Source organism: Lethenteron reissneri, chromosome 13 (assembly GCF_015708825.2).
Source record: "Lethenteron reissneri isolate LAM-NWPU_2019-01 chromosome 13, ASM1570882v1, whole genome shotgun sequence".
Classification (NCBI taxonomy): Eukaryota; Metazoa; Chordata; class Hyperoartia; order Petromyzontiformes; family Petromyzontidae; genus Lethenteron; species Lethenteron reissneri.
The window spans coordinates 9380209-9405507 of NC_083791.1; the positions used below are offsets into that span (position 1 = coordinate 9380209).

General features: G+C 52.5%; 1 protein-coding gene across 1 annotated transcript; it reads right to left on the reverse strand.

Annotated features, from left to right (window-relative positions):
* Positions 1–238: 238 nt before the first annotated feature.
* On the reverse strand, positions 239–24977 carry SPA17 (sperm autoantigenic protein 17). Its single transcript, XM_061550988.1, has 5 exons — positions 24933–24977; positions 22502–22662; positions 8881–8951; positions 7083–7189; positions 239–4165 (listed from the first exon to the last, which is right to left on the reverse strand). The coding sequence occupies exons 2-5, from the start codon at positions 22653–22655 to the stop codon at positions 2806–2808; spliced, it is 1692 nt and encodes a 563-aa protein (XP_061406972.1). The 5' UTR covers positions 22656–22662; positions 24933–24977; the 3' UTR covers positions 239–2805.
* Positions 24978–25299: the final 322 nt, after the last annotated feature.

Genomic DNA, 25299 nt, shown 5'->3' on the forward strand with positions numbered 1-25299 from the left:
GGAATCTATAATTGTATTATTTTCAAGTTGATGTATGTCCGTGCAACATTTCACGATTCGTCAAAAGGGAGGCGGTCGTTTTTATTTTATTTTTTGCTCTGGATTTGGCTGCCCGCTTCTTTGCCGTAGGTTTTCATATTTTGTTTTGATCTTGCGTCGTATTTGATGACCTCTCCTCCCCCACGGTCACCCTTGCAAATGTAGTGTTGTACAAACGGACTCTTCGACGTCTTTTGTAGCACACACTTTTATTTGTCTTATGAACAGTCCCTATGCACTGAGAGGTATACGGTCCCCTCACCCGTTACACTCAGAACGTACAAGCCTCCGCACCCTACTTAACATCCCGCTCTTCCAGTGTCCTCTGACTGGACCTAGGGAGATGTCTCCCCGACCACTGGTTACTCTGAACCCTAGCCCTTATAAGGGCTGGAGGGCTTGGTCCAGGGTCCTAGGCTTCTTCCGCCGTCTTGGGTCTTCGTGTAGTCGAACTCCCCGAGAGCTCTGAGCGCTCTGGCTTTATACTTGTTCGTGGCCGGGTTGTCCAATCCCCGGCCACCTTGTGGAACCCTGTGATTGGTCGTTCCCAATCTGCTTTTCGATCCCAATTCACCCTATCTGACCCTGACCGTTTGGTCGCGCGGGAAAACCTTGTTTACGGTCAGCTCTCACAGCTTGTGAGACCCTGACCGTTAGTTTGAGCGGGAAAACCTTGTTAACGATTTGCTCTCCCAGTTTGTGAACATCGAGTGGGAAACTCTACTACACAAACAAAATCTCGACTCTGGACCCTGGCCTCTTTTGAGTTCTCACCGCCTGGTTAAACATAACCAAAAAAACAACTTGAACCTGACCTTGTGTCAGCCACGTGACTAGGCCCTCACTGGCCATAGGGCGGCAGTCCATAGGGAAAATGCCCCCGTAGGCCGGTCCATTCCAAGTGCCGGTAGGCTGGTCTGTGTGGGGGAAATTGCAAACGTAATCGGAGAAAAAATTATAAAAACACATTTTTAATTAAAATACTTTATTACCTCTAATGTGTACACTGCATTGCTTATTTACGCCCTCAGTGGGCATTAAGCCCCCATATTCGCCAGCCCCAAAGATTCTTCCTCAACCTTTCCCCTTCGTTTCTTGGACCCAGCCCCAAATTTGTGGCCGATGAGACCGCACGGCAAAAAATAATCACGCGAACACGCCGTCACATCGCAACGTCTAGCTACTACGAGTGCCACACAGTTGGTCGTCGCACAACGACCATTGAAAAGAATTTAAACAAAAATGCCCACGGCCCGAAATCTGTGCTGCGGTTGTGTGTGCTTATAAACGCCTGGGCCGACGCTATTTTTTTGGTCTCGTTACGTCACACGGCACGTGACCACACCGTCTCGTAAACGAGTTTGGAAGTTCGTCGATTCGCTTGTCCACCGAGATGGGGGAAGCGGTGACACAACGATTGCACCCGGATTTTTTTTCTAATTACACTGGTCAACACACTTTTTCTGGCATAAGGTATTCCAACGGTCATAAGGTAATTTTGGGGTGCTGATTCCAAATCTGCCATCAGTTTTTGTCTATCACATCAGGTTTTTGAGATATCAAATATTACATTTTCAATAAATACTGCAGAAGAAAAATATTAAATAAATGTGGATATCTACATTAAATGATATTATAAACACACTATCATAAAAATACAGCACCGTATTTTAACACTAAAGCAGTCACTGACTCGCGACAACTTGCAATCATAAGTGACAGAGTTAATTTAGGGTAAAATCGATGACAATGGGGTATGCCGATAGCATAAAAATGAGATGTGATAGAGCAAATCTGAGATCAAATTTGTAATCAGCGCCCTGAAATTAGTCTAAAACAGCTGCAAAAGTCCAGGCCAGAAAAAAAAGTTTTTTTTTGTTGACCACTTATATTTTGGGAGCATCTTTAATTCATCGCGATTGAAAATTGCAACCGTTGTCGGTGACAACGGCCACCAAACGATTTGCCTCAAAACGTTACCCTCGAGGTCACTTGTGACGTCACAGGCTCCCTCTGAAAGTTGAGGGACGGGGTGTCTGTGTGTGGGGGGGTGTCTCGGGAAAAAACTCAATAATCGAACGAAATCTCATTGTCCAGTGAGTGGCGTGTCGCTGACAAATGTTCTTAGAGTTATCGAAACAATTATTGCGTCTGTTGTCGAGAAGTTGCCAACAATTATCGCGTTGTATTTCGGTGATCGTTTAGAGTTAGGCGGATTAAGCGCGCGAAGAAAGCAAATGATGTGATTGTGGGATCACCTGTGGAGAAGATGATACGGTAAATACGACGGAAAGGTTCCCTGTAGAGCAGAATAGGCCTCAGCGAGGAGCTGAAGTGGATTGCAAAGTGTTGTGATTACACGACCTCGCGTTATTCTTTTTAACATATATATAAATGTATGTGCGTGGATTATCAAGTTGTTCCATGACATTCCTTTAATTGTGGACGTGCACCAGCTCCGAAAACGGCCTGGGGAAGAGCTCAGGTATCGCTCGGAACCAGCGAACAGCGGGAAAGAGGAAAACTCAAGCGACCTCTCCATCATTTTTTTCATTCAGACGCTGTCTTTCCGATAGACGCTGTTCTTCACCTGAGGACGGCTGCTTGCGTTGTGGCCGAAACGTCGTAAGAATTATTTTATTATGTTTAATTTTTATTCTTTTATTATTTCCCTTCTACGTGACTTTACCGAAAGAACCAAGAAGACCTCTCCATCCTCTTTCACGCGATGCCCTCATCTTGTCGGTCGCGACCTGCGGCTCTTCCTCATCCTTCAAAGACGTGGCCACTGGGCTCTTCCGCCTCCTGACGATCGGCATCATCGCCACCGCCGTCAACATCACCACCGCCATCGCCACCCTCGTGAAATTCTTCACGACTCACGCCTCCGTCTCGCGAGCGCTCCGAGCTCGGCGCGGGGACGTCTCTGTCGTCGAAGCCATCGCTCGCTCCGGCGGCGGCGTCGTCACTTACGGGGCCTTCGTCGGCCTCCCGCCACGTGGCCTCGATGTCTTCCGCCGGAAGGGCGACGTCGGCATGGGCCTCCCCGATCTCGGACCGCGCCGAAGCAATCACGGCGGTGGCGTCGACGGAACTTGTGGGGGTGCGCTGTCGCCGCTGTTCTTCCTTGTCTCCTCCTTCGCCGTCGGCGTCTGCGTCTCCGTCTCTGCCGTCTGCATCGCCGTCTGGAGCGGCTCGCTCTATGTCGCGCGGCTCTTCTGCAGCGATGGCGTCACCTTCATCCACGCTGACGCTTTCCGTAACATCGACACCTTGTGTGATGGCATCATCTTCACGCGCACTGATGCTTCCCGTAACATCGATGCTTTGTGTGATGACATCATCTTCGTCCACATCAATGCTTCCCGCAACATCGACACTTTGTGTGATGACATCATCTTCACGCGCACTGATGCTTCCCGCAACATCGACGCTTCGTGTGGTGATGACATCATCTTCGTCCACGTCTACGCTGCCCGCTACATCGACACTTCTTGCGATGACATCATCTTCATCTACGTCGATACTTGCCGCGACATCGATGCTCTGCATGAAGGTGCCACCCTTGTTCTCAACATCAATGCCCTCCCCGATACCGTCCTCGCGCTCTCCGCCTGCCCCGTCACCTCCGCTCTCCGCCAGAAACTTCGACTCTTCAAGTGAACTCAGACCTCTATCGCCCTCCTCCTCCTCCAATCCTCCAAAGTCTCCCCCGTCTTCCGCAGAGCCACCGGCATCTCTCGCTCTGACACCGCCGTCGTCATCATTACCACCGCCACCATCATCATCACCATCATCATCATCATCACCCAAATCTCCGTCCGCCATCGCAGCCGCGTAACCGTGGCCGCTTTGAGCGATGATCTCGTCAAAAGCCGCGATTCCATTGCCGCCCTCCTCTTCTCTCTCCCCCTCCTCCTCCAGCTCCCCAAGCCCACGAGCCACCGCTGCAATGCCGGTGGCGACGGCGCCGTTCCACGGGGAGGCGGCTCGCCCGCCCGCCGTGGCGCCGTCGTCTGGGCCCTCCTCCTCCGGCGCAGTCGCGCAGCCCGGCGCGCCGGACAGCTCGCAGACCGGCGGCGGACGGGGCGGCGGTAACGACGCCAGCTTCACGTCGTCGTCAGAGCTGGAACGGACGAACGGAAGAAACGGACGGACACACGCAGGAGGAGTTCATGGCAAAGTTTTTTTTTTGGCTGGTGGGGGGAGGCGTTCGATCGCGTAAATATAAATGCATCTTTAAATCCGCCACCACTCGAGCGCACGCGGCCTATCAGTAAGGCTTGTCACGTGAACAGATTAGTCAACTGCTGTCAGCGCACACCAGCTGTGTGTCGGAGAGTAAACCCACACACGTTTGCAATTCGAGTTCCGTGACGTTTCGCTGCGTGATCACAACAGCAGCAGCCAGCTGCATCAGGCAGCAGCCAGAATTGTGAAGATGCCCTTCCTGCTTCCGTCTTAAATAGAGGGGGTAAAGGTCATGTGATCACTGTGAGCCTAGGCGGAGTTCGCCGTTAGCGGCACATCGTCGTCATCATGTTGTCATCATCGTCATTGTCGTGCAACGTCATCGTCGTCATCGTCCATCGTCATCGTCGTCATTGTCGTCATTGTCCGTCGTCATCGTCATCATCACGTGACGTCATCGTTATCATCGTGTGTCGTCATCGTCGTCATCGTCCGTCGTCATCGTCATCCTCGTCATCATCTGTCGTCATTATCGTCATTGATGGTCGAATTCCTCGTAGCCGTCTGACGATTATCTGGCACATTCGTAGCCGTGGTCAGTCTTCTGCATTCGTTACTCCCACCTCCTCGGTGTGTCGCTATGTCCGTTGCGCGTCTTCCTCCGCCGCTGCAACTCAACTCGGTGTTTATTTGAGGCACGGGGGAATCCCGTGTAGCCAGTTACCCAGCCAGCTTCCGTGGTAACAGCCCCGCAGCAGCCACGGCAAACAACCGAGTTATTGTTGGGGTGGTGGTGGTGGACAGGAGCCCAGTCAGTAGCCAGCCCGGGAACCCGAGGCTTAGATTCCTTTTAATCGAAATGTCTATGCGTGTATGTTGAATTTTTTTCGCACCCTAAGTAGCCAACCGCGCTAATCGGAAGTGCGGTTTGTATGCGTGAATGTTGAACTTCTTTCGCGCCGTACAGAGCCAACCGTGCCAATCGGAGGTGCGGTTTGTATGTATGTTGAACTTCTTTCGCGCCATACGTAGCCAACCGTGCTAATCGGAAATGCGGGGAACGGACAACGAAATAGCCCACGGCACAGGCAATACAAGGCACGCGAGTGAATTGTTTCACAAGCCCCAGAGCTCAATTTCCGTATGGCGCCTCGCGTTGCTATTTGCAAGCTGCGCCCTCCCCACCAATCATTCCCCCAAGCCGTGGCCGCAGCCGCCGCCGTGTTATTATCATAAATCGACTGCGCAGGCATCACGGATCTATCTGCTTTAAATTCAGCCGTTACAGCCCTGCCTGCAGCCACCACCACCAGCCCACCCACCCACCCTTCGGACCAGCCACCATTGGAGAAATCCGATGAGCTATGCGGCCTCTTTGAAAACTCTAAACTGAACTTTTTTTTCGTTCATTTTACCAGGCCCACGGAGCTGTGGATATCTTTTTTTCTATTCAGAAATGATAGCTCAACCGAGTGGCCTATCATCACGTGGACATTTATAGCAGCCATATTACTCTGAACGCGTGATGTTGATTTTTTATGTGGAGGGAACAAAAACCAGGTCTCCCGACACACAAAGACAAAGATAACCCTCCCCCCCGTATAGCCTGACCAAACTGCTAGGGCAAGTGCTGTTAGCGAGTACCCACGAAGGCCGCCGTTGGCTCCCCGCTGGCGATGTTTTACACACAGCACCCGGGTAGTTATTTGAGGCTAAGTCGACCTAGCAGAAGCCCAACGACCTGTTCAGATAACCGTCGCCGGTGTTGACCGTGAGCGGGAATCGAACCCGGGTCGCGGGGTTCATAGCGCAGCGTAGCGCTAACCGCTTCACTACCGCTCCCCGCTCAGATCATCGCACGCACACACACACAGACACACAACTAAGCGCATTCGCCAATCACAACCGCGTCGTGGCCTTGGGGAGGATCAACAATGCATGCGTAACAACAGGCGGCATCTTCTTGGTTCTTTTGGTAAAGTCACATAGAAGGAAAATAATAAAATAATAAAAATAAAACATAATAAAATAATTCTCACGACGTTTCGGCCACAACGCAAGCAGCCGTCTTCAGGTGGAGAACAGGTCTGTCGAGAAGGCAGAGTCTGACAGACCTGTTCTCTACCTGAAGACGGCTGCTTGCGTTGTTGCCGAAACGTCGTGAGAATTATTTTATTATGTTTTATTTGTATTATTTTATTATTTTCCTTCTACGTGACTTTACCGAAAGAACCAAGAAGATGAATCCCTGCAGCCACGAAAGCTTTAAATCGAAACAGGCGGCATGTTCGGGGCAGCGATTGGGCCCACCTTGTCCGGTTGCCGAACGAGTCTGTTGTGAGGTGACGCTCATTCCACACGCGAAGCGCCTCGCCGCACGTTGACCACAACAAGGCCTGGCTGAGCTCACCAAAGAGTCAAAAGCCATCGTCACGCCACACTCCAGTCAGTCATCATTCTCGTAGCAGCAGCAGCAGCAGCGGAATTTGGACTCGGCCATCGAACAAATGCGGTGGTTACCACGTCGCGCGGCGCTTTCAGATGCGCTTTTGCGGCCATCTGGAACGCTCCTCCCTTCCGATATCAGGAAGCCACTGGGAGCCATGCTCTTGTAAATCAGCATCATCCAGATTGGCAGACTCGTTTCTTTAGAAACTGCTCTTTTGTGTGTTTAGTTTGTTGTCCTTCCCCCGCACCTTTCGGTTAGCGCGGTCGGCTACGTACGGTGCGAAAGAAGTCCCGGCGGTGAATATCTTTGCCGTCACGATCCCGTCTCTCCCTCTCCTTCTCTCTCTCTCTCTCGAGTCCTCGCCCTGGTGAACCACAAACCAACTCCGGAGGGGACAACTCACTCGCTGCGGGCAGCCGCGTCCGCGTCGCTCGAATGCGCGGCGACTCGCGGCTCTCCCCGCGGAGACGGCTTCGCGTAGAACTCTCCGGCGTAGCGCTTCTCAGCCGCCTGGGCACACCACAGAAGACAAAACATCCCCCGTAGATTTCGATTTAAAGCTTTCGTTACTGCAGCGATTCATCCTCTTGGTTCTTTCGGTAAAGTCACGTAGAAGGGAAATAATAAAATAAAACAAATGAAACAAAGTAAAATACAATTCTCACGACGTTTCGGCCACAATGCAAGCAGTCCGTAGCCAACCGCGCAAATCAGAGGTGTGGGCGGGGTGGGGAACTACAACAAAGTAAACAACAACAACAACAAGCAGCTCTCACGAAATGAGTTTCCAATCGAGATCTGGCGTCGGGCAACCGAAATAACAAGAAGTGCCATTTTATTTCGAATTCGGGTTTTAAAAAAACAGCAACTCAATATTCTTGGTTCTTTTGGTAAAGTCACGTAGAAGGGAAAAAATAAAATAATTTTTTTTAAAAATAAAACAATAACATTCTCAGTGAGAATTTAATTGTTTTCTCAGTGAGAATTTTATTGTTTGATTTTATTTATTTTATTATTTCCCTTCTACGTGACTTTACCGAAAGAACCAAGAATATGAATCCCTGCAGTCACGAAAGCTTTAAATCGAAAAGCAACTCAATACTTCAAGATCCGCAATGCCACTGCGTGGCGAATGCGAGACGGTGGTGGGTCCTTGATAAGTAGCGTGTCACGAAGCAGCAGTCCTTAAAGAGTCGCACGCGACCCCTAACACTGGTCAACACACTTGTTCTGACATAAGGTATTCCAACGGTTTTAAGGTAATTTTGGGGGGTGCTGATTCCAAATCTGGCATCAGTTTTTTGTCTATCACATCAGGTTTTTGAGATATCAAATATTGCATTTTCAATAAAAACTGGAGAAGAAAAATATTAAATAAATGTGGATGTCTCCGTAAAATTATATTATAAAGACACTATCCTAAAAATACAGCACCATATTTTAACACTAAAGCAGTCACTGACTCCGCAACAACTTGCAATCATAAGTGACAGAGTTAATTTCGGGTAAAATCAATGAAAATGGGGTATGCCGATAGCATAAAAATGAGATGTGATAGAGCAAATCTAAGATCAGATTTGGAATCAGCAGTCTAAAACAGCTGCAAAAGTCCAGGCCAGAATTTTTTTTCTGTTGACCAGTGTTATCTCAGGGGTGGGGAACGTCCGGCCCGCGGGGCCGTACAAGGCCCGTGAAATCATTTGGTGTGGCCCTGCCAAGGCAAGCGCAGGCGGGACTCGAAATTCAATAAATCTAGGAGCAAACCTGGAAAAGCAGTTGCGAGTAGCGACATCATCAATACCAGCTAATATCATCACACGCCTCGTTAAAGAGAAGCGGTTCCAGCCATCGCATTAGGGGTGAGTTAATTAAATGTTTGACCAAATAGAACAGGCTAATTTTTAAGTTGATAAAAAAAATTATGGCCCGCGAATGATTTTATAAATATCCAAATGGCCCTTGGCAGAAAAAAGGTTCCCCACCCCTGCCTTATCGAGACGACTTCAGAGTGTACAGCTCCAGTGACTTCCGAATATTGGAAAGCAAGAACGTTCCAGACGGGCGCAGAAGCAGCGCATCTGAAAGCGCGCGACGCGTTGGCAGTGATGATGATGTTGTTGTTGAGTCGTCGTGTTCACGTTGTGTTGTTGTTGTGTTGTTACGTCTCGCCTTGCTGTTGTGTTGTTGTTGTGCGTACTTACCGCGAAGGTGCGGTTGTTGTAGTAGCGATCCTCCAGCAGCGCACTCACCACCACGGGGTCACTGCCTGTGTCTGTGGCACAAACACTCACCCGCTCACTCACCCACTCACTCACCGACTCACTCACTCACTCACCCGCTCACTCACCCGCTCACTCACCGACTCACTCACTCACCCGCTCACTCACCTGCTCACCTACCTACTCACTCACCCGCTCACTCACCCGCTCACTCACCGACTCACCTACCTAGTCCCTCACCCGCTCACTCACCCGCTCACTCACCGACTCACTCACTCACCCGCTCACCTACCTACTCACTCACCGACTCACTCACCCACTCACTCACCCGCTCACTCACCCGCTCACTCACCGACTCACCTACCTACTCACTCACCCGCTCACTCACCCGCTCACTCTCCGACTCACCTACCTACTCACTCACCCGCTCACTCACCCACTCACTCACCCGCTCCCTCACCAACTCACCTACCTACTCACTCACCCGCTCACTCACCCGCTCACTCACCGACTCACCTACCTACTCACTCACCCGCTCACTCACCGACTCACTCACCCGCTCACTCACCCACTCACTCACCCGCTCACTCACCGACTCACCTACCTACTCACTCACCCGCTCACTCACCCACTCACCCGACTCACCTACCTACTCACTCACCAGATCTCTCACCCACTGAATTACCTCCTCACACACTCACCTGCTCCCTCACTCACCCGCTCACTTACCCGCTCACTCTCCGACTCACCTACTTACTCACTCACCCGCTCACTTACCCGTTCACTCACCGACTCACTCACCCGCTCACTCTCCGACTCACCTACCTACTCACTCACCCGCTCACTCACCCGCTCACTCACCGACTCACCTACCTACTCACTCACCCGCTCACTCACCCACTGAATTACCTCCTCACACACACACTCACTCACCTGCTCACTCACTCATCCACTTACTCACCCGCTCACTTAAATACTCACCTACTCTCCGCACCCGCACATCCACACAGCCATCCATTCGCTTGCTCATTATTAATATCAATACGTCAATTATTCGTGTGGGGGGGGGGTCACGTGATCCATTACAACCCAACATTTGTTAATGAAGCCACGCCGTCAGGGAAATAAATGTTGGCTGTGAAACTCCCTCGGCCCGCTGTCTCGGCACTGTGCCAGTGAACGGCCCCAGACGGATTACAGTCGTGCAAATATAGCCTGGGTTCACTTCAGGGCAAGTTTGAGTCAACGCATTTCAAGACTTTCGATTTAAAGCTTTCGTGACCGCAGGGATTCATCTTCTTGGTTCTTTCGGTAAAGTCACGAAGAAGGGAAGTAATAAAATAATAAAAATAAAACATAATAAAATAATTCTCACGACGTTTCGGCCACAACGCAAGCAGCCGTCTTCAGATGAAGACCAGGTCTGTCGGGGAGACAGCGTCTTCACCTGAGGACGGCTGCTTGCGTTGTGGCCGAAACGTCGTGAGAATTATTTTATTATGTTTTATTTTTATTATTTTATTATTTCCATTCTACGTGACTTTACCGAAAGAAACAAGAAGAGGCATTTCAAGACGTATTAAATACGTGGATGGCCATTGGTATAAATCATCATCATCACCACCACCATCAGCACCACGACGATCCATGGGCAGACAGCCAGTAGGTGCCCACTGCAACATTTCGTTATTTGTTTCCACTTTCCTCGGTCTCGTAGTGACCACGTCTTTCTGGCACCAAATCTCTTCCGATGTCGTCGTCAAACCACTCTCCGTGAGGTCTTCCTCTCTTTGCGATTCCTTACCGCAATCAATCACGAGTAAACTGTTTTGTTATTTACACATGGACGCAGTGTGTCGACTTTTCAACATAGATTGATAGATCAGTTTCAAGGACAATGCATATATTATCATAGTATGTTTTTTGTTTGCATTTTGACTGCAAGCATTGTGGTTAATGCAGACATGAATCCTCGTTAAAAGGTTTCAGTTTTGTTGCCAGAAAAAAGGGGAAAAACACTATTATTATTATAGATTGAAGACTCATTTCTTTAGAAGCGCTTTTTGTGTTCAATTTGTTGTCCTTCCAGCGCGCACCTCCGATGGCTACGTACCGTGCGAAAATAATTTCAGCGCACATACGTACAACTCATACTGTAATTCAGATACTGTAGATACGATCCGTCCACCCTTTCTCCATTTGAATGCGCAATTTAATTGAGTGACTTGTGTGTTGTCTTGGTATCATCTGGCCGTAGAGCCGTCCCTATAGGGTACACGGCGAATCGAGTCGACTGCCCTGGGCCCCACGCTTTTGGAGAAGGGGGGGCGTGCTTTGACGGGCCCCGCACCCCCAACTATGGACGGCCCTGGGTTGTTTTTGTTGTTGCTGTTTTTGTTGTTGTTGTTTTGCTGCCTTGCCCCAAGCTTGCATTTGGTGTTGACAAATCGGCAGGAATGCATGAACTCATGCAATTCGCACGTACTTTATCTTGACTTGTTTTTCATTACTTGCTTACATTTTCTCACTTGTTTTTGCACACCCTATCGTGTTTTTGTTTGTCTGTTTCACATTGTTTGTTGTTGTAACTCGCTGACCCGCTCCTGCTGGACACATTTGTGAGTTAAAAAAATAGCTTCATATCTCGTCTGAGTACTCATTGTGCAGTCTAAATAAAGACGCTGGCTATTTTCCTGTCAACCAGGCCGGATGGCTGGGTGCTGGAGCAAGCAGACCGCAATCGGAAAGACGCGAGTTCCACCACCCCACTGTCTTCACAAACTCGAGCGCTCCGAGCTATTCAAGAGAGATAATTAAGTGCATTTTATTTAGTTTTTTGTCATGATTTCATCTTTTTTTAAGATTCTTTACCAGGTGAGACCCCCCCCCCCCCCCACTGAGCTACGTAGCTATTTTAAAATCCTTTATATTAAGTTCACTTGCTTGCTTGCTTGCGCGCTTACGACCGTGCAAATCTTTCGGTCGTTTTTAAACCCACTTCCCGTGATCCAATCGAGCTGACATTTTCCACACAGACTCGTTGTGCGTGACAATTAATTTTCGTGAAAATTTTTTTCCAAAATTTTACACTTTTTAGGGAATTTTTTTAAAATATTTAATTATCAATTGCTTAATGGTGGCAGACAATCATCTGACCCATAGGTGGCAGCCATCTCAAGCCAGAGGACGAGAGGACTCTAGCCGCCACGCATATAAAGGATTTATAGTGAAAAAGTTTGTTTTTACGGGTTATACTTGTTCGTCATGATTTCATTTTTTTTTAAAGATTCATTACCAGGTGAGACCCCCCTCCCCCCCCACACTGAGCAACGTAGCTATTTTTCAGAGGCGACCTGGCCACAACTGATAGCCCAACGAAAGAGACTTACCATCGCGTGGACATGTACAGCAGACAAATTCTCTCAACGCGCTTTTATATTTGATTCTAAATGTGGAGGTAAAAAAAGGTAGGGCCCGGAGAAAAATCCACGCGACCACGGGGAGAGAGAGAGAGACAGAGAGACATCCAAACTCCAAATATACAGCAGCAGGTGTCAGGATCGAACGCCACGACCTCCTGCACACCAGGCGAGGTAGTTAACATCTCCTAGCCACCGTGATGATGATAGAGAGAGACACCCAAACTCCAAATATACAGCAGCAGGCGTCAGGATCGAACGCCACGACCTCCTGCACACCAGGCGAGGGTGTTGACACACCCATTGTGCGCGTGCGCCGATTGGTGACCAGGCAGATGCCATCGATCTCATTTCATTCACGAGAGGGGTTTATTAATGGGCGATTGCCTTGATGGAAACCAAACAAACAAACAAAATCCCTACTCCACAGGAGTTCGCCGTAGCTCTGCCGGGCTGATTGATAATCCCCGCCACTCACTGATCCACGGCAGGCAGTCAACCTTCCTTATCACTCCTCTGCCTTCGACGCCGTGAGTGCTGCCGAGGTGCTCGGCAAGATTTAGCGATGGCGACAGCAGAAGCGGTGGTCTGTGCAGAATACTGGGCAAAGACTCTAAAGGTTGGACAGGAGAGAAGGAGGAGGAGATTCCACAACCTCCGTGTGCCACCCCAATGCCTTTCTGAAGCAGGGACATGCGGTCACAGGAGAGGCAGGGGTGGAGGCAGAGCCTCACCTGCCATGCTCCAATGAAAATAGCTGTTACGAAAAGTAAAAAAAAAGAAGAATCAAATAAAATAAATATTAATATTTTCCCACTGATCTGTGTTACAAATGTCATTTCTGTACGATTCCAATCTTTTTATAGTCAAAATCGACAAATTTGCGGAGCTACGCTGCAAATACAGGAAGAGACGAGAGGTGAGGCAGCGACGCGCTCAGCCTCCCCTCTGATTGCGCAACCCCTCAGTAGCTGGATGGAGCGCGGGCAATAAGCGCGTGCCTGTTACTATCTCAGTATGTCACCAATGTAATGTTTGTAGACCCCGTCATTTCATGTCCTCGCCTTCCATACTTCAGCTAACTTATTTCACGTGTGTGTATAAAGATATTTAGGCTCGCTGGTCTCGCCATGAAACTGCAATGAAAAAGCACCAGGGGAGGCAGCTATCACATCTGCCTCACTGAGGAGGACGTGTCTAACACGCCCCCCTCAGTGAGAACACGCCCCCTCAGTGAGGCCACGCCCCCTCGGTGAGGCCACGCCCCCTCAGTGAGGACACGCCCCCCCTCCGTGAGGACACGCCTCCTTCTGTGAGGCCACGCCCCCCTCTGTGAGGCCACGCCCCCTCCGTGAGACCACTCCCCCCTCTGTGAGACCACTCCCCCCTCTGTGAGGCCTCGCCCCCTCAGTGAGGACACGCCCCCCCTCTATGAGGCCACGCCCCCTCCGTGAGACCACTCCCCCCTCTGTGAGGCCACGCCCCCCTCTGTGAGGCCACGCCCCCCTCAGTGTATGAATCTGGCTCTGACACTAGCCAGTGCCTCCCCAGCCATTGACCTCACCGCATGTCACTGTACTGGAGCTGATAAAAAAAAAGCAATCGAATTGCTCTAATGATTAAATCTAACTCTCTGACCGATACAATGACAGTCGAAATCATTCAGCAAATCCTGCCATCATGCGAAATCACTAGGCAGACGTTACCCGCTGTCATGACGTATCTAACATCTTCTCTGATATCAACTCTAATACAAACTCTAACATCAACTCTAACATCACAACTCCTTGCTTTGTGCCTGCTACACCCACATTTGTGAATGCCCATTAAAAAAGAAAAAGCCATTTCGTTCATGGAGGTTGAGAATTGCCATTTTTTCGAAAGATTGTTCATTTGAAAGAGGAAATGCAATTGTAATTCATGCTATGTTTGAAATTGCATTTTAAATGCCCTTCGGGAGTCTCTATTGCGAGTCTCATGCATAATGTGGTTATTCTGCATTTGCCAGCTAGATTCCCACTGTACATAGCTCTGGTTGTTTATTAGTCACGTGTATTACATATCCCTTTAATATCTCCCCCTCCCCACGTGACGTGCTGACTAGCATCATACGAGCCGTGCTATGAATCCCCTGTCATCTCTCCCTCCCCATGTAACGTGCTGGCTAGCATCATACCAGCCGTGCTATGAAGACCCTTTAATCTCTCAGTCCCTACGTGACGTGCTGGCTAGCATCATACCAGCCGTGCTATGAAGCCTCCACCCACATCGCCACTCGCCCGAGGAATTCGTCTTCGTTCCCCGCCGCAACGCTCTGCCACCTCCACCACCACCACCACCTCCACCACCACCACCACCTCCACCACCACCACCACCTCCACCACCACCACCTCCACCACCACCACCTCCACCACCACCACCACCTCCACCACCACCACCACCACCTCCTCCACCTCCACCACCTCCACCACCACCACCTCCACCACCTCCACCACCACCACCACCACCACCACCACCTCCACCACCACCACCTCCACCACCTCCACCACCACCACCTCCACCTCCACCACCACCACCTCCACCACCGCCGCCGCAACCGCCGTCTCCTCTCGCGACGGGACGAAGCAGCAAATCGTGCGCTCGAACCACGCTCATTAAAGTTTAATTGACACTCGCTAATTGGGCTAAATTAACGCGGCTCCAAAAATAATTAATTATTCGCCCGCACTGCAAGGAGCATTGATTTTCCAGATTTCCCCCCCACCGCCCTCCCTCCCCCGCTCCCCACCCCACCCATCCTACTAATCGCTTCGCAATAATGTCATTAGGACCTGGAGTTCGCAACACATTTGCATAATAATTTCCCAACGAGAGGGTTTGGGGAGAAAATATAAATATCGGACGTCTCCGCCGCTGCTGCTGCTGCTACTTATTCTTCTTCTTTACGCTAATGAGATATTGTTGCATGAGTGATGCGCTATTCTGCTGATTACTTCCCCGTAAAAAAAATAGAGCCCCCCCCCCCACTCTCACTCTGTTGAATCACCGAATTGATTTGGGTTTGTGTTTTTTTCCCTTCCCATTCCAAAACCACCCTCCGCCCCCCTTCCCTTCCGGACGTGTCGCCCTTGAAACAGAGCTCGCTCGCTTCGTGCCCCCCCCCTACGCCAATGTTGTTCACTCATTGTTAAGAGAAGGGGAGGCGGGGTGGAGAATGGGGTCCACTTTGACAGATAAGACATCATCGGTAGTGTGTGTGAAGAAGGCCGCCACACATTTTGAAACCATTGTTGGGTTTGACAGCAGCACGATGATGATGGTGATGATGGTGATGATGATGATGGAGGGTATTGTCACCATTTGTGTTTCGTGTCGGGGGGGGGGCACGTGAGGGGGCCGCACTGAAGGCCACTAGGGGGGCCCGGCAGTGGCCCGCGTGGCCTTGCGATGGAAAACGCCGCTCTATACTTTGTCACATTGCAAATAAACCCACCGCGTTTTTACCTACTCCTCTTCCTCTTCCTCCTAATCCTCCTCCTCCTCCTAGTAGCCTATGGCTCTTGTGGACGGCGAGGTGTAACGGGTAGCTAATCCCTCGATTTACGAACGCTCGGTTGGCGACACTTCGCGTGAACGCCACTGACACGCTCCTGGACACTTTTCGCCCCGAACGAAATCGAGAATCCGCGCATCAAACGAACAAGCTTCAACCCCGGCCAGGCGCGCCGCGAGATCGTCATACGAGAAGTCATCATCATACGAGGTGTCGTCATCATACGAGAAGTCATCATCATATTCGCGGCATCGTCACCGTGTCCCTGCAGCGCACACGAGGATGCATCCACATCGCCGCCCAAGTCGTCTTGCGGCGAATTTTGTTATTGTTGTTATCAATTAACGATCATTTCAACCGTTTCATCGTTTACGCCTTTCAACTATCGCTTGTGCGTCGTGACAATTAATGCAGGCGTGTGTCTGTTTAGGTTGGGAGCCGAGTTGGAATGACGGTCCCAAACACGCGCACCCCCATGATTTAGTTGCGTCGTGACCGAAAATGACCCCGAGCCAATGTGCAGCCTGACGTCGAGTTTGAAAGTAATGAACGAGATTCTCCGATTGACCGAAAGAGGCCTCCACACACAGGGATCGGTCGTGATGTCGGCCTTTTAAAGAGATTTGGAAGAAACTAAACAAAGGAGGTGGGTGGGGGGGGGGGTGTTTGGAAGAAGATCGGCGATCCGTTAGGGAAGAATGATGATGAGGTTTGGCCAAAGGAGAAAGCAAAGACAGGCACGTCGGAGAGAGGGCGGCGCTTGAGGAGGATTAAAGGGGGAAATCACCGGGAGCTACGGACCTTCGAGTGAAGGGATCGAGTTACAAAATGAAGAACCGAGTCCGAACCCAGAGAGTCATTGGGCCTTCCATTAAAGTGGCGATCGCTACTTGGCCGTCCGTGTCGTTTCAGTTGTATGACATACATTCACGAGAACCATCGTTTCAAGCGTGTGTGTGTGTTTTTTTTTTAAGAACCCATTCCTTTCGTAATTCGAGGGATACCTCGACTGAGTCCCGCTAATGTTTCTATTTGTTTGCTGTTTGTAACTCGCTCACCTCGCCCATACTGGACATCTGTGTTGTTAAAAAACAACAACAACAACGAGACTATGGGGACCTCATTTGCCAGTAAAAAAATATGATAATTGGTTCTTTACCCTTCTATCTGGCAACAAAACTGACACCTTTTTGCAAGGAGTCATGTTTGCATAGACCGCAATACCTGCAGTCATAAATACAAACAAAAGACATAACTCTGATAGGACAGTGCACATTATCAGAGTTATGTCTTTTGTTTGTATTTATGACTGCAGGTATTGCGGTCTATGCAAACATGACTCCTTGCAAAAAGGTGTCAGTTTTGTTGCCAGATAGAAGGGTAAAGAACCAATTATCAACAACAACGAGCTTCGTAGCTCATCGGATTCCTCCCGCGGCAGCAAGCTAAATAAGGATTCTGATTCTGATAGACCTGGCCGTTCAATCCGCTGTCAATCTCCTACTATGGGAATGGGGAGCCTGAGAGGTGGAGGGGGAGGGGCTCTGTGGGGGGAGAGTGGGGGGGGGCTCTGTGGGGAGAGAGTGGGGGGGCTCTGTGGGGGGAGAGAGTGGGGGGGGGCTCTGTGGGGGGAGAGTGGGGGGGGGGCTCTGTGGAGTGAGAGTGGGGGGGCTCTGTGGGGTGAGAGTGGGGGGGCTCTGTGGGGGGAGAGAGTGGGGGGGGGCTCTGTGGGGGGAGAGTGGGGGGGGGGCTCTGTGGGGAGAGAGTGGGGGGGCTCTGTGGGGGGAGAGAGTGGGGGGGGGCTCTGTGGGGGGAGAGTGGGGGGGGGGCTCTGTGGAGTGAGAGTGGGGGGGCTCTGTGTGGTGAGAGTGGGGGGGCTCTGTGGGGGGAGAGTGGGGGGGCTCTGTGGGGGGAGAGTTGGGGGAGGCTCTGTGGGGGGAGAGTCTCTGTGGGGAGAGAGTGGGGGGGGGCTCTGTGGGGTGAGAGTGGGGGGGGGCTCTGTGGGGGGAGAGTGGGGGGGGCTCTGTGGGGTGAGAGTGTGGGGGGGCTCTGTGGGGGGAGAGTGGGGGGGGCTCTGTGGGGGGAGAGTTGGGGGAGGCTCTGTGGGGGGAGAGTGGGGGGGGGCTCTGTGGGGGGAGAGTGGGGGGGGCTCTGTGGGGTGAGAGTGTGGGGGGGCTCTGTGGGGGGAGAGTGGGGGGGGCTCTGTGGGGGGAGAGTTGGGGGAGGCTCTGTGGGGGGAGAGTGGGGGGGGGCTTTGTGGGGGGAGAGTGGGGGGGGGCTCTGTGGGGTGAGAGTGGGGGGGGGCTCTGTGGGGGGAGAGTGGGGGGGGGGCTCTGTGGGGTGAGAGTGTGGGGGGGCTCTGTGGGGGGAGAGTGGGGGGGGGGGCTCTGTGGGGTGAGAGTGGGGGGGGCTCTGTGGGGGGAGAGTGGGGGGGGCTCTGTGGGGGAAGAGTGGGGGGGGGCTCTGTGCGGGGAGAGTGGGGGGGGCTCTGTGGGGGGATAGTGGGGGGGGGGCTCTGTGGGGGGAGAATGGGGGGGGGCTCTGTGGGGAGAGAGTGGGGGGGGCTCTGTGGGGGGAGAGTGGGGGGGGGGCTCTGTGGGGGGAGAGTAGGGGAGAGGCTCTGTGGGGGGAGAGTGGGGGGGGGGCTCTGTGGGGGGAGAGTGGGGGGGCTCTGTGGGGGGAGAGTGGGGGGGGCTCTGTGGGGGAAGAGTGGGGGGGGGCTCTGTGGGGGGAGAGTGGGGGGGGCTCTGTAGGGGGAGAGTGGGGGGGGCTCTGTGGGGGGAGGAGAGAGAGTGGGGGAGGCTCTGTGGGGGGAGAGTGGGGGGGGGGCTCTGGGGGGGGAGAGTGGGGGGGGGCTCTGATGGGGGAGAGTGGGGGGGCTCTGTGGGGGGAGAGTGGGGGGGGGGGCTCTGTGGGGGAGAGTGGGGGGGGCTCTGTGGGGGGAGAGTGGGGGGGGCTCTGTGGGGGGAGAGTGGGGGGGGCTCTGTGGGGGGAGAGTGGGGGGGGCTCTGTGGGGGGAGAGTGGGGGGGGGCTCCGTGGGGGGAGAGTGGGGGAGGGCTTTGTGGGGGGAGAATGGGGGGGGCTCTGTGGGGGGAGAGTGGGGGGGGGCTCTGTGGGGAGAGAGTGGGTGGGGGGGGCTCTGTGGGGGGAGAGTGGGGGGGGCTCTGTGGGGGGAGAATGGGGGGGGCTCTGTGGGGGGAGAGTGGGGGGGGGGCTCTGTGGGGAGAGAGTGGGTGGGGGGGGCTCTGTGGGGGGAGAGAGTGGGGGGGCTTTGTGGGGGGAGAATGGGGGGGGCTCTGTGGGGGGAGAGTGGGGGGGGGCTCTGTGGGGGGAGAGTGGGGGGGGGCTCTGTGGGGGGAGAGTGGGGGGGGGCTCTGTGGGGGGAGAGTGGGGGGGGGGCTCTGTGGGGGGGGGGCTTAATGGGGGGGGGGCTCTGTGGGGGGATGGACATCCGTGGAAAAGTTAATTCACATTTGCCGGCGACTGCCCCTCTACCTGATGAATCCCAGTGGAGATTTGTCTAAACGCACATTAGAGCGTTGATTCATCTCAAACGGGTCAAATTAGCATCGTATAACAAGTCCAAGCATGGCCGCCGTGAGTCGCTAACGTAGGCATTACAATTTATATATTTTTATTATTTTACAGATGTAATTGCGCGTTTCATGTTTGTGGCCTCTGCGCAAAGCAAAAAAAAACGAGTCACAGAGGACATGCGACAATAGAAGTCGCGGACCAAATGTAATGCAGACGCCACGGTGGCGAGATGTTAACTACCTCGCCTGGTGTACAGGCGGTCGTCGATTCGATCGCGACGCTGATGTCGGTATATTTGGAGTTTGCGATGTCTCTCTCGCCTTGGTCGGGTGTTTTTTTCACAGGATCCTACCGGTTTCTACCTTCGCATTTTGAATCAACATCACGCGTTTCGAGTATGTGGCTGCTGCAATAAATTTCCACGTGGTAAGCCACTTCATAATATAGTTTTTAAGTGTAATATAGCTTTTAAGTGTCGTTAAACCCGCCACGAATTGGCACGTAAACAGAACGTGCCAATTCGTCACTAGTACAGCACTAGTGTATAGTGCAGTGTATAGTAGTGTAGTGTATAGTGTAGTGTATAGTGAAGTGTATAGTGAGGTATATAGTAGTGTAGTGTATAGTAGTGTATAGTGTAGTGTATAGTGTAGTGTATAGTGTAGTATACTAGTACAGCATCACCAGTTTGTTGGAGAGCCAAGCCACAGCATTTACAATCTGAGTACGACGTTTCGCCAGTAATTGCAACTAGCTTCATCAGGCGGACAGCCAGATTTACCATAAGCCACTTCGTTGAGCTATCATTTGTGACCAGGTCGCTTTTGAAAAGTAGCTACATATGCTACGGGCCCCGCACTTTCAAGGGTCCCGCGCTAAATGCTTTCTAGCTATCGATTCCGGTTCAGTGATTCTGCACTTGCTCTATTACTGGAGTACTATACTGCCTTCAACTTTTACGAACGACCGGGTGTTTAAGGTTAGCGATTTGTCGTGTTATCTGCCGGTATAGCAAATGAAAAAAATACAATTACTTTACGATGCAAGTAAAACAATTGTGTTTTAATATTTATATATATTTTTTTATTGAGGGCCCCTTTATAACATCATGCTACAGGCCCCGCATTAGCTTCATCCGACACTGGTAGCCGGGAATCAAACGTCAGCTTGTCGACTTCATTGTCGTGCTGCTTGCTGTCAAACCCTGCGCTAGTTTAACACGTGTAGGCTTTCACGACCAATATTATTCATAATCAACGTTTTTGGGTTTAGATCGCGTTATTTATAAATGTGTCGTAACCCTCCACCACCCGACACGGCCAATCAGTAAAAAAGTGTCACGCCAGAATGGCGAATTGCCCGATGATGCTGGATGCAATTACCAGCGAAACGTCGTACTCAAATTGTAAATGTTGTGGTTTCACGCTTCAACACACCGGTGGGCTAAAGCAGTGAACTAATTGTCCTTTGTCAACGTGACACTTTTTTACTGATTGGCCGTGTCGGGTGGTGGAGGGTTACGACACATTTATAAATAACGCGATCTAAACCCAAAAACGTTGATTATGAAACCCTGCGCTGCCGGGCAAGGTGGCCTTGTGCGCTTATTGGCGCCACCCAGCGGCGATGGTGTAGGAATTGCGTAACAGCAGCGTGGGTGACAACGCCGGGTCGTGATTGGCCAGGGGGCGGGTGGGCGATACTTTAGCCCCCCCCGCCTCCCCATACAGGCAGTCCTCGACTAACGAACGCAATTAGTTCCTGAGATCAGTTCGGAAGTCGAACGGTTCGTAAGTCGGTACGCGGTAATCGACTGCATTTAAATGGCCACACACAAACACTAACTCCCAGCACGAGGCCGACTCATTTACATTTCGCGGGGGTTTGGGTTAGATCGCGTAAAAATATAAATGTGTCCTTAAACCCGCCACCACCCGACACAGCCAATTAGTAAGGTTTGTCACGTAAACAGAACGTGGACAATTCGTCACTAGTACAGCACACCGGTGTGTTGGAGAGCCAAGCCACAACATTTACAATCTGAGTACGAAGTTTCGCCAAAAATTACAACTAGCTTCATCAGGCGACAGCCAGATTAAAGTTAATTTTAAATAACGTCTCTATATATTTTTATTCGTGGGCCTCTCTGGAATTGTGGGCCCTGGACAAATTTCCCATTCTCACTCCACCCTCCCCCCCGTATACATCCAGCACAGAGGTCGCGAATCCCACGAATCTGAAGCCACACGCGTGACACGTTCATTATTAAGGACCCACCACCATCTCGTCCCCCATCTACCCTTGGGGTTCCCTTACTAAGTTGCTTATATTACCGCCTCCCTCTGTTCACAACCCCCACCCCCTTTTGAAAACTTTCATCTCATCTCATTTTACTGGCAAATGAGGTTCCAATGGTGTAAATGCTTACCCCGAGCTCTCATACTCTGATGGTGCATTGTCTTTGAGTTGTGCGCCTTTTGGCGTCATCTGGTCCAACACCATGTGAGACTGGGCTCTAGAGAAAGCTGTCTCGGGTGTGGACCAATCAACTTCAAGGACAGTGCACATTATCAGAGTTGTGTTTTTTGTTTGCATTCTGACTGCAGGTATTGTGGTCTATGCAAACATGACTCCTTGTAAAAAAAAGGTGTCAGTTTTGTTGCCAGATAGAAGGGTAAAAAAAACAATTATCAACTCTCATCTCCTTTTGCGACGCGGTGACCCTCACTTGGCTAAGACATCACGGGGTGCCCCTTTAACCAGCCCCCGTCCACTCCCCCCGCGTCCTTTGTCAAGGGTCCAGTCCGTGACGGGATTATCTTCCGCGAATTGCGATACCCGGTGTCACCGGAGCCGCTGCCTCCGCCGTGCTGTATCGGGCTCGCGTTTTGTGTCCCGGCAAAAGCCAAAAAAAAACTGACCACCGTCTCGCGTTATTACCACGTTGCATTGCGGCTCTTAAAATGTTGCGTTTTTGTTTGAGCGAATTCGAACCCAAAAAAAATCGCTCTTCTTATTATTGTGGTTGTCGACCTCTGCTCCAGACCAATTTCCAACTGCCCCCGACTCCTTAACTCCCCAGCCCCCCCTGACCTTCGCGGGTGGCTATGAGAGCGTCGCAGTAGGAGGCGGCGTACAGGAGGATGTCCTGGGGCTGGTCGCGCAGCACCGCCGTGCACAGGCCCTCGAGGAGGCCCGACAGGCCACGCGGCACGCGCAGCTGGGTGGAGGAGAACGGAGCCGCCATGGTCGCCCTGCGGCACGCGGGGAGGAGACACGTGGAGACACGTGGGGACATGGGGAGACACGTGGAGACATGGGGAGATTTGGGGAGACACGGGGTGACATGGGGAGACATGGGGAGACACGCGGAGACACGGGGAGACATTAGGAGACACGTGGATACATTAGGAGACACGGGGAGACACGTGGAGACACGCGGAGACATGGGGAAACATGTGGAGACATGGGGAGACATTAGGAGACACGTGGATACATTAGGAGACACGGGGAGACACGTGGAGACACGCGGAGACATGGGGTGACATGGGGAGACACGGGGAGACACGTGGAGACACGGGGAGACATGGGGAGACACGGGGGGACACGTGGAGACACGAGGAGACATGGGGAGACACGGGGAGACACGTGGAGACACGGGGAGACACGTGGAGACACTTTGGGACATGGGGAGACACGTCGAGACACGCGGAGACATGGGGTGACATGGGAGACATGGGGAGACACGTGGAGACATGGGGAGACACGTGGAGACATGGGGTGACATGGGGAGACACGGGGAGACATGGGGTGACACGTGGATACATTAGGAGACACGGGGAGACACGTGGAGACACGCGGAGACATGGGGTGACATGGGAGACATGGGGAGACACGGGGATACATGGGGATACACGGGGGGAAACGTGGAGACACGGAGGGACATGGGGAGACACGTAGAGACATGGGGAGACACGGGGAGACATGGGGAGACACTGGGAGACACGGGGAGACAGGGGGTGACATGGGGAGACACGCGGAGACACGTGGAGACACGGAGAGACACGTAGAGACACGTGGAGACATGGGGTGACACGTGAAGACACGGGGAGACATTGGGATACACTGGGAGACACGCGGAGACACGTGGAGACACGGAGAGACACGTAGAGACACGTGGAGACATGGGGTGACATGGGGAGACACGGGGAGACATGGGGTGACACGTGGAGACACGGGGAGACATTGGGAGACACGGGGAGACACGGAGTGACAGGGGGTGACATGGGGAGACACGCGGAGACACGGGGAGACATGGGGTGACACGTGGAGACACGGGGAGACATTGGGAGACACGGGGAGACAGGGGGTGACATAGGGAGACATGCGGAGACACGGGGGGACACGTGGAGACACGGGGAGACACGTGGAGATACGTGGAAACACGTGGAGACACGGAGAGATATGGGGAGACACGTGGAGACATGGGGAGACTCGCGTCTCTCCGTGTCTCCCCGTGTCTCTGCTGCTCTTACCGTTGCTCCTGTCTCTGTCGCTATGTCTCCCTGTGTCTCTGTCTCTCTGTGTCCCCGTGTCCCCGTGTCTCTGTGTCTCTGTGTCTCTGCGTCTCTGTGTGTCTCCGGGTCCCCGTGTCCCTGCTGCTGTCTCTGTCTCCCTGTGTCCCCGTGTCTCTGTGTCTCTATCTCTGTGTATCCGTGTCCCCGTGTCTCTGTGTCTATGTCTCTGTGTCTCTGTGTATCCGTGTGCCTGTCTCCCTGTGTCCCCGTGTCTCTGTCTCTGTGTATTCGTGTCCCCGTGTCTTTGTCTCTCTGTCTGTCTCTGTGTCCCCGTGTCTCTGTCCCCGTGTCTTTGTCCCCGTGTCTCTGTGTCTCTGTCTCTATGTCTCTGTCTCAGTGTCTCCGTGTCTCTGTATCTCTCTGTCTATGTGTCTCTGTGTCCCCGTGTCTCTGTGTCTCTGTGTCTATGTGTCTCTGTGTCCCCGTGTCTTTGTCTCTGTGTCTGTCTCTGTGTCTCTGTGTCCCCGTGTCTCTGTGTCTCTGTATCCCCGTGTCTCCGTGTCTCTGTATCCGTGTCCCTGTCCCCGTGTCTCTGTCTCTCTGTCTCTCTGTGTCTATGTGTCTATGTGTCTCTGTGTCTATGTGTCTCCGTGTCCCCGTGTCTCTGTCTCTGTCTCTCTGTGTCTATGTGTCTCTGTGTCTATGTGTCTCCGTGTCCCCGTGTCTCTGTGTCTCTGTCTCTGTCTCTTTGTGTCTATGTGTCTCTGTGTCTCTGTGTCTCTGTGTCCCCGTGTCTCTGTGTCTCTGTCCCCGTGTCTCTGTGTCTCTGTCTCTCTGTGTCTCTGTCCCAGTGTCTCTGTGTCCCCGTGTCTCTGTGTCTCTGTGTCCCCGTGTCTCTGTGTCTCTGTCCCAGTGTCTCTGTGTCCCCGTGTCTCTGTGTCTCTGTCCCCGTGTCTCTGTGTCTCTGTCTCTGTGTCTCTGTGTCTCCGTGTCTCTGCTGCTCTTACCGCTGCTGCTGCTGTCCGTGCCGCTGCTGTTTGGCGTCTCCGTCTCCATGGCAACGCGGGGGTCGCGACCCGCGCAGCGAACTACCCCCTCGCCCCCCCCCCACGTCTCCCCCCCCCCCCCACGTGTCCCCCACGTGTCTCATCTCTCCCCCACGTGTCCCCCACGTCTCGCCACGTCTCTCATCCCCCCCCCCCCCCACGTCTCTCACCTCTACCCCCACGACTCTCACCTCTCACCCCACGTCTCTCACCTCTCCCCCCACGTCTCTCACCTCTACCCCCACGTCTCTCATCTCCCCCCCCACGTCTCTGATCTCCCCCCCCCCCACGTCTCTCATCTCCCCCCCACGTGTCTCATCTCCCCCCC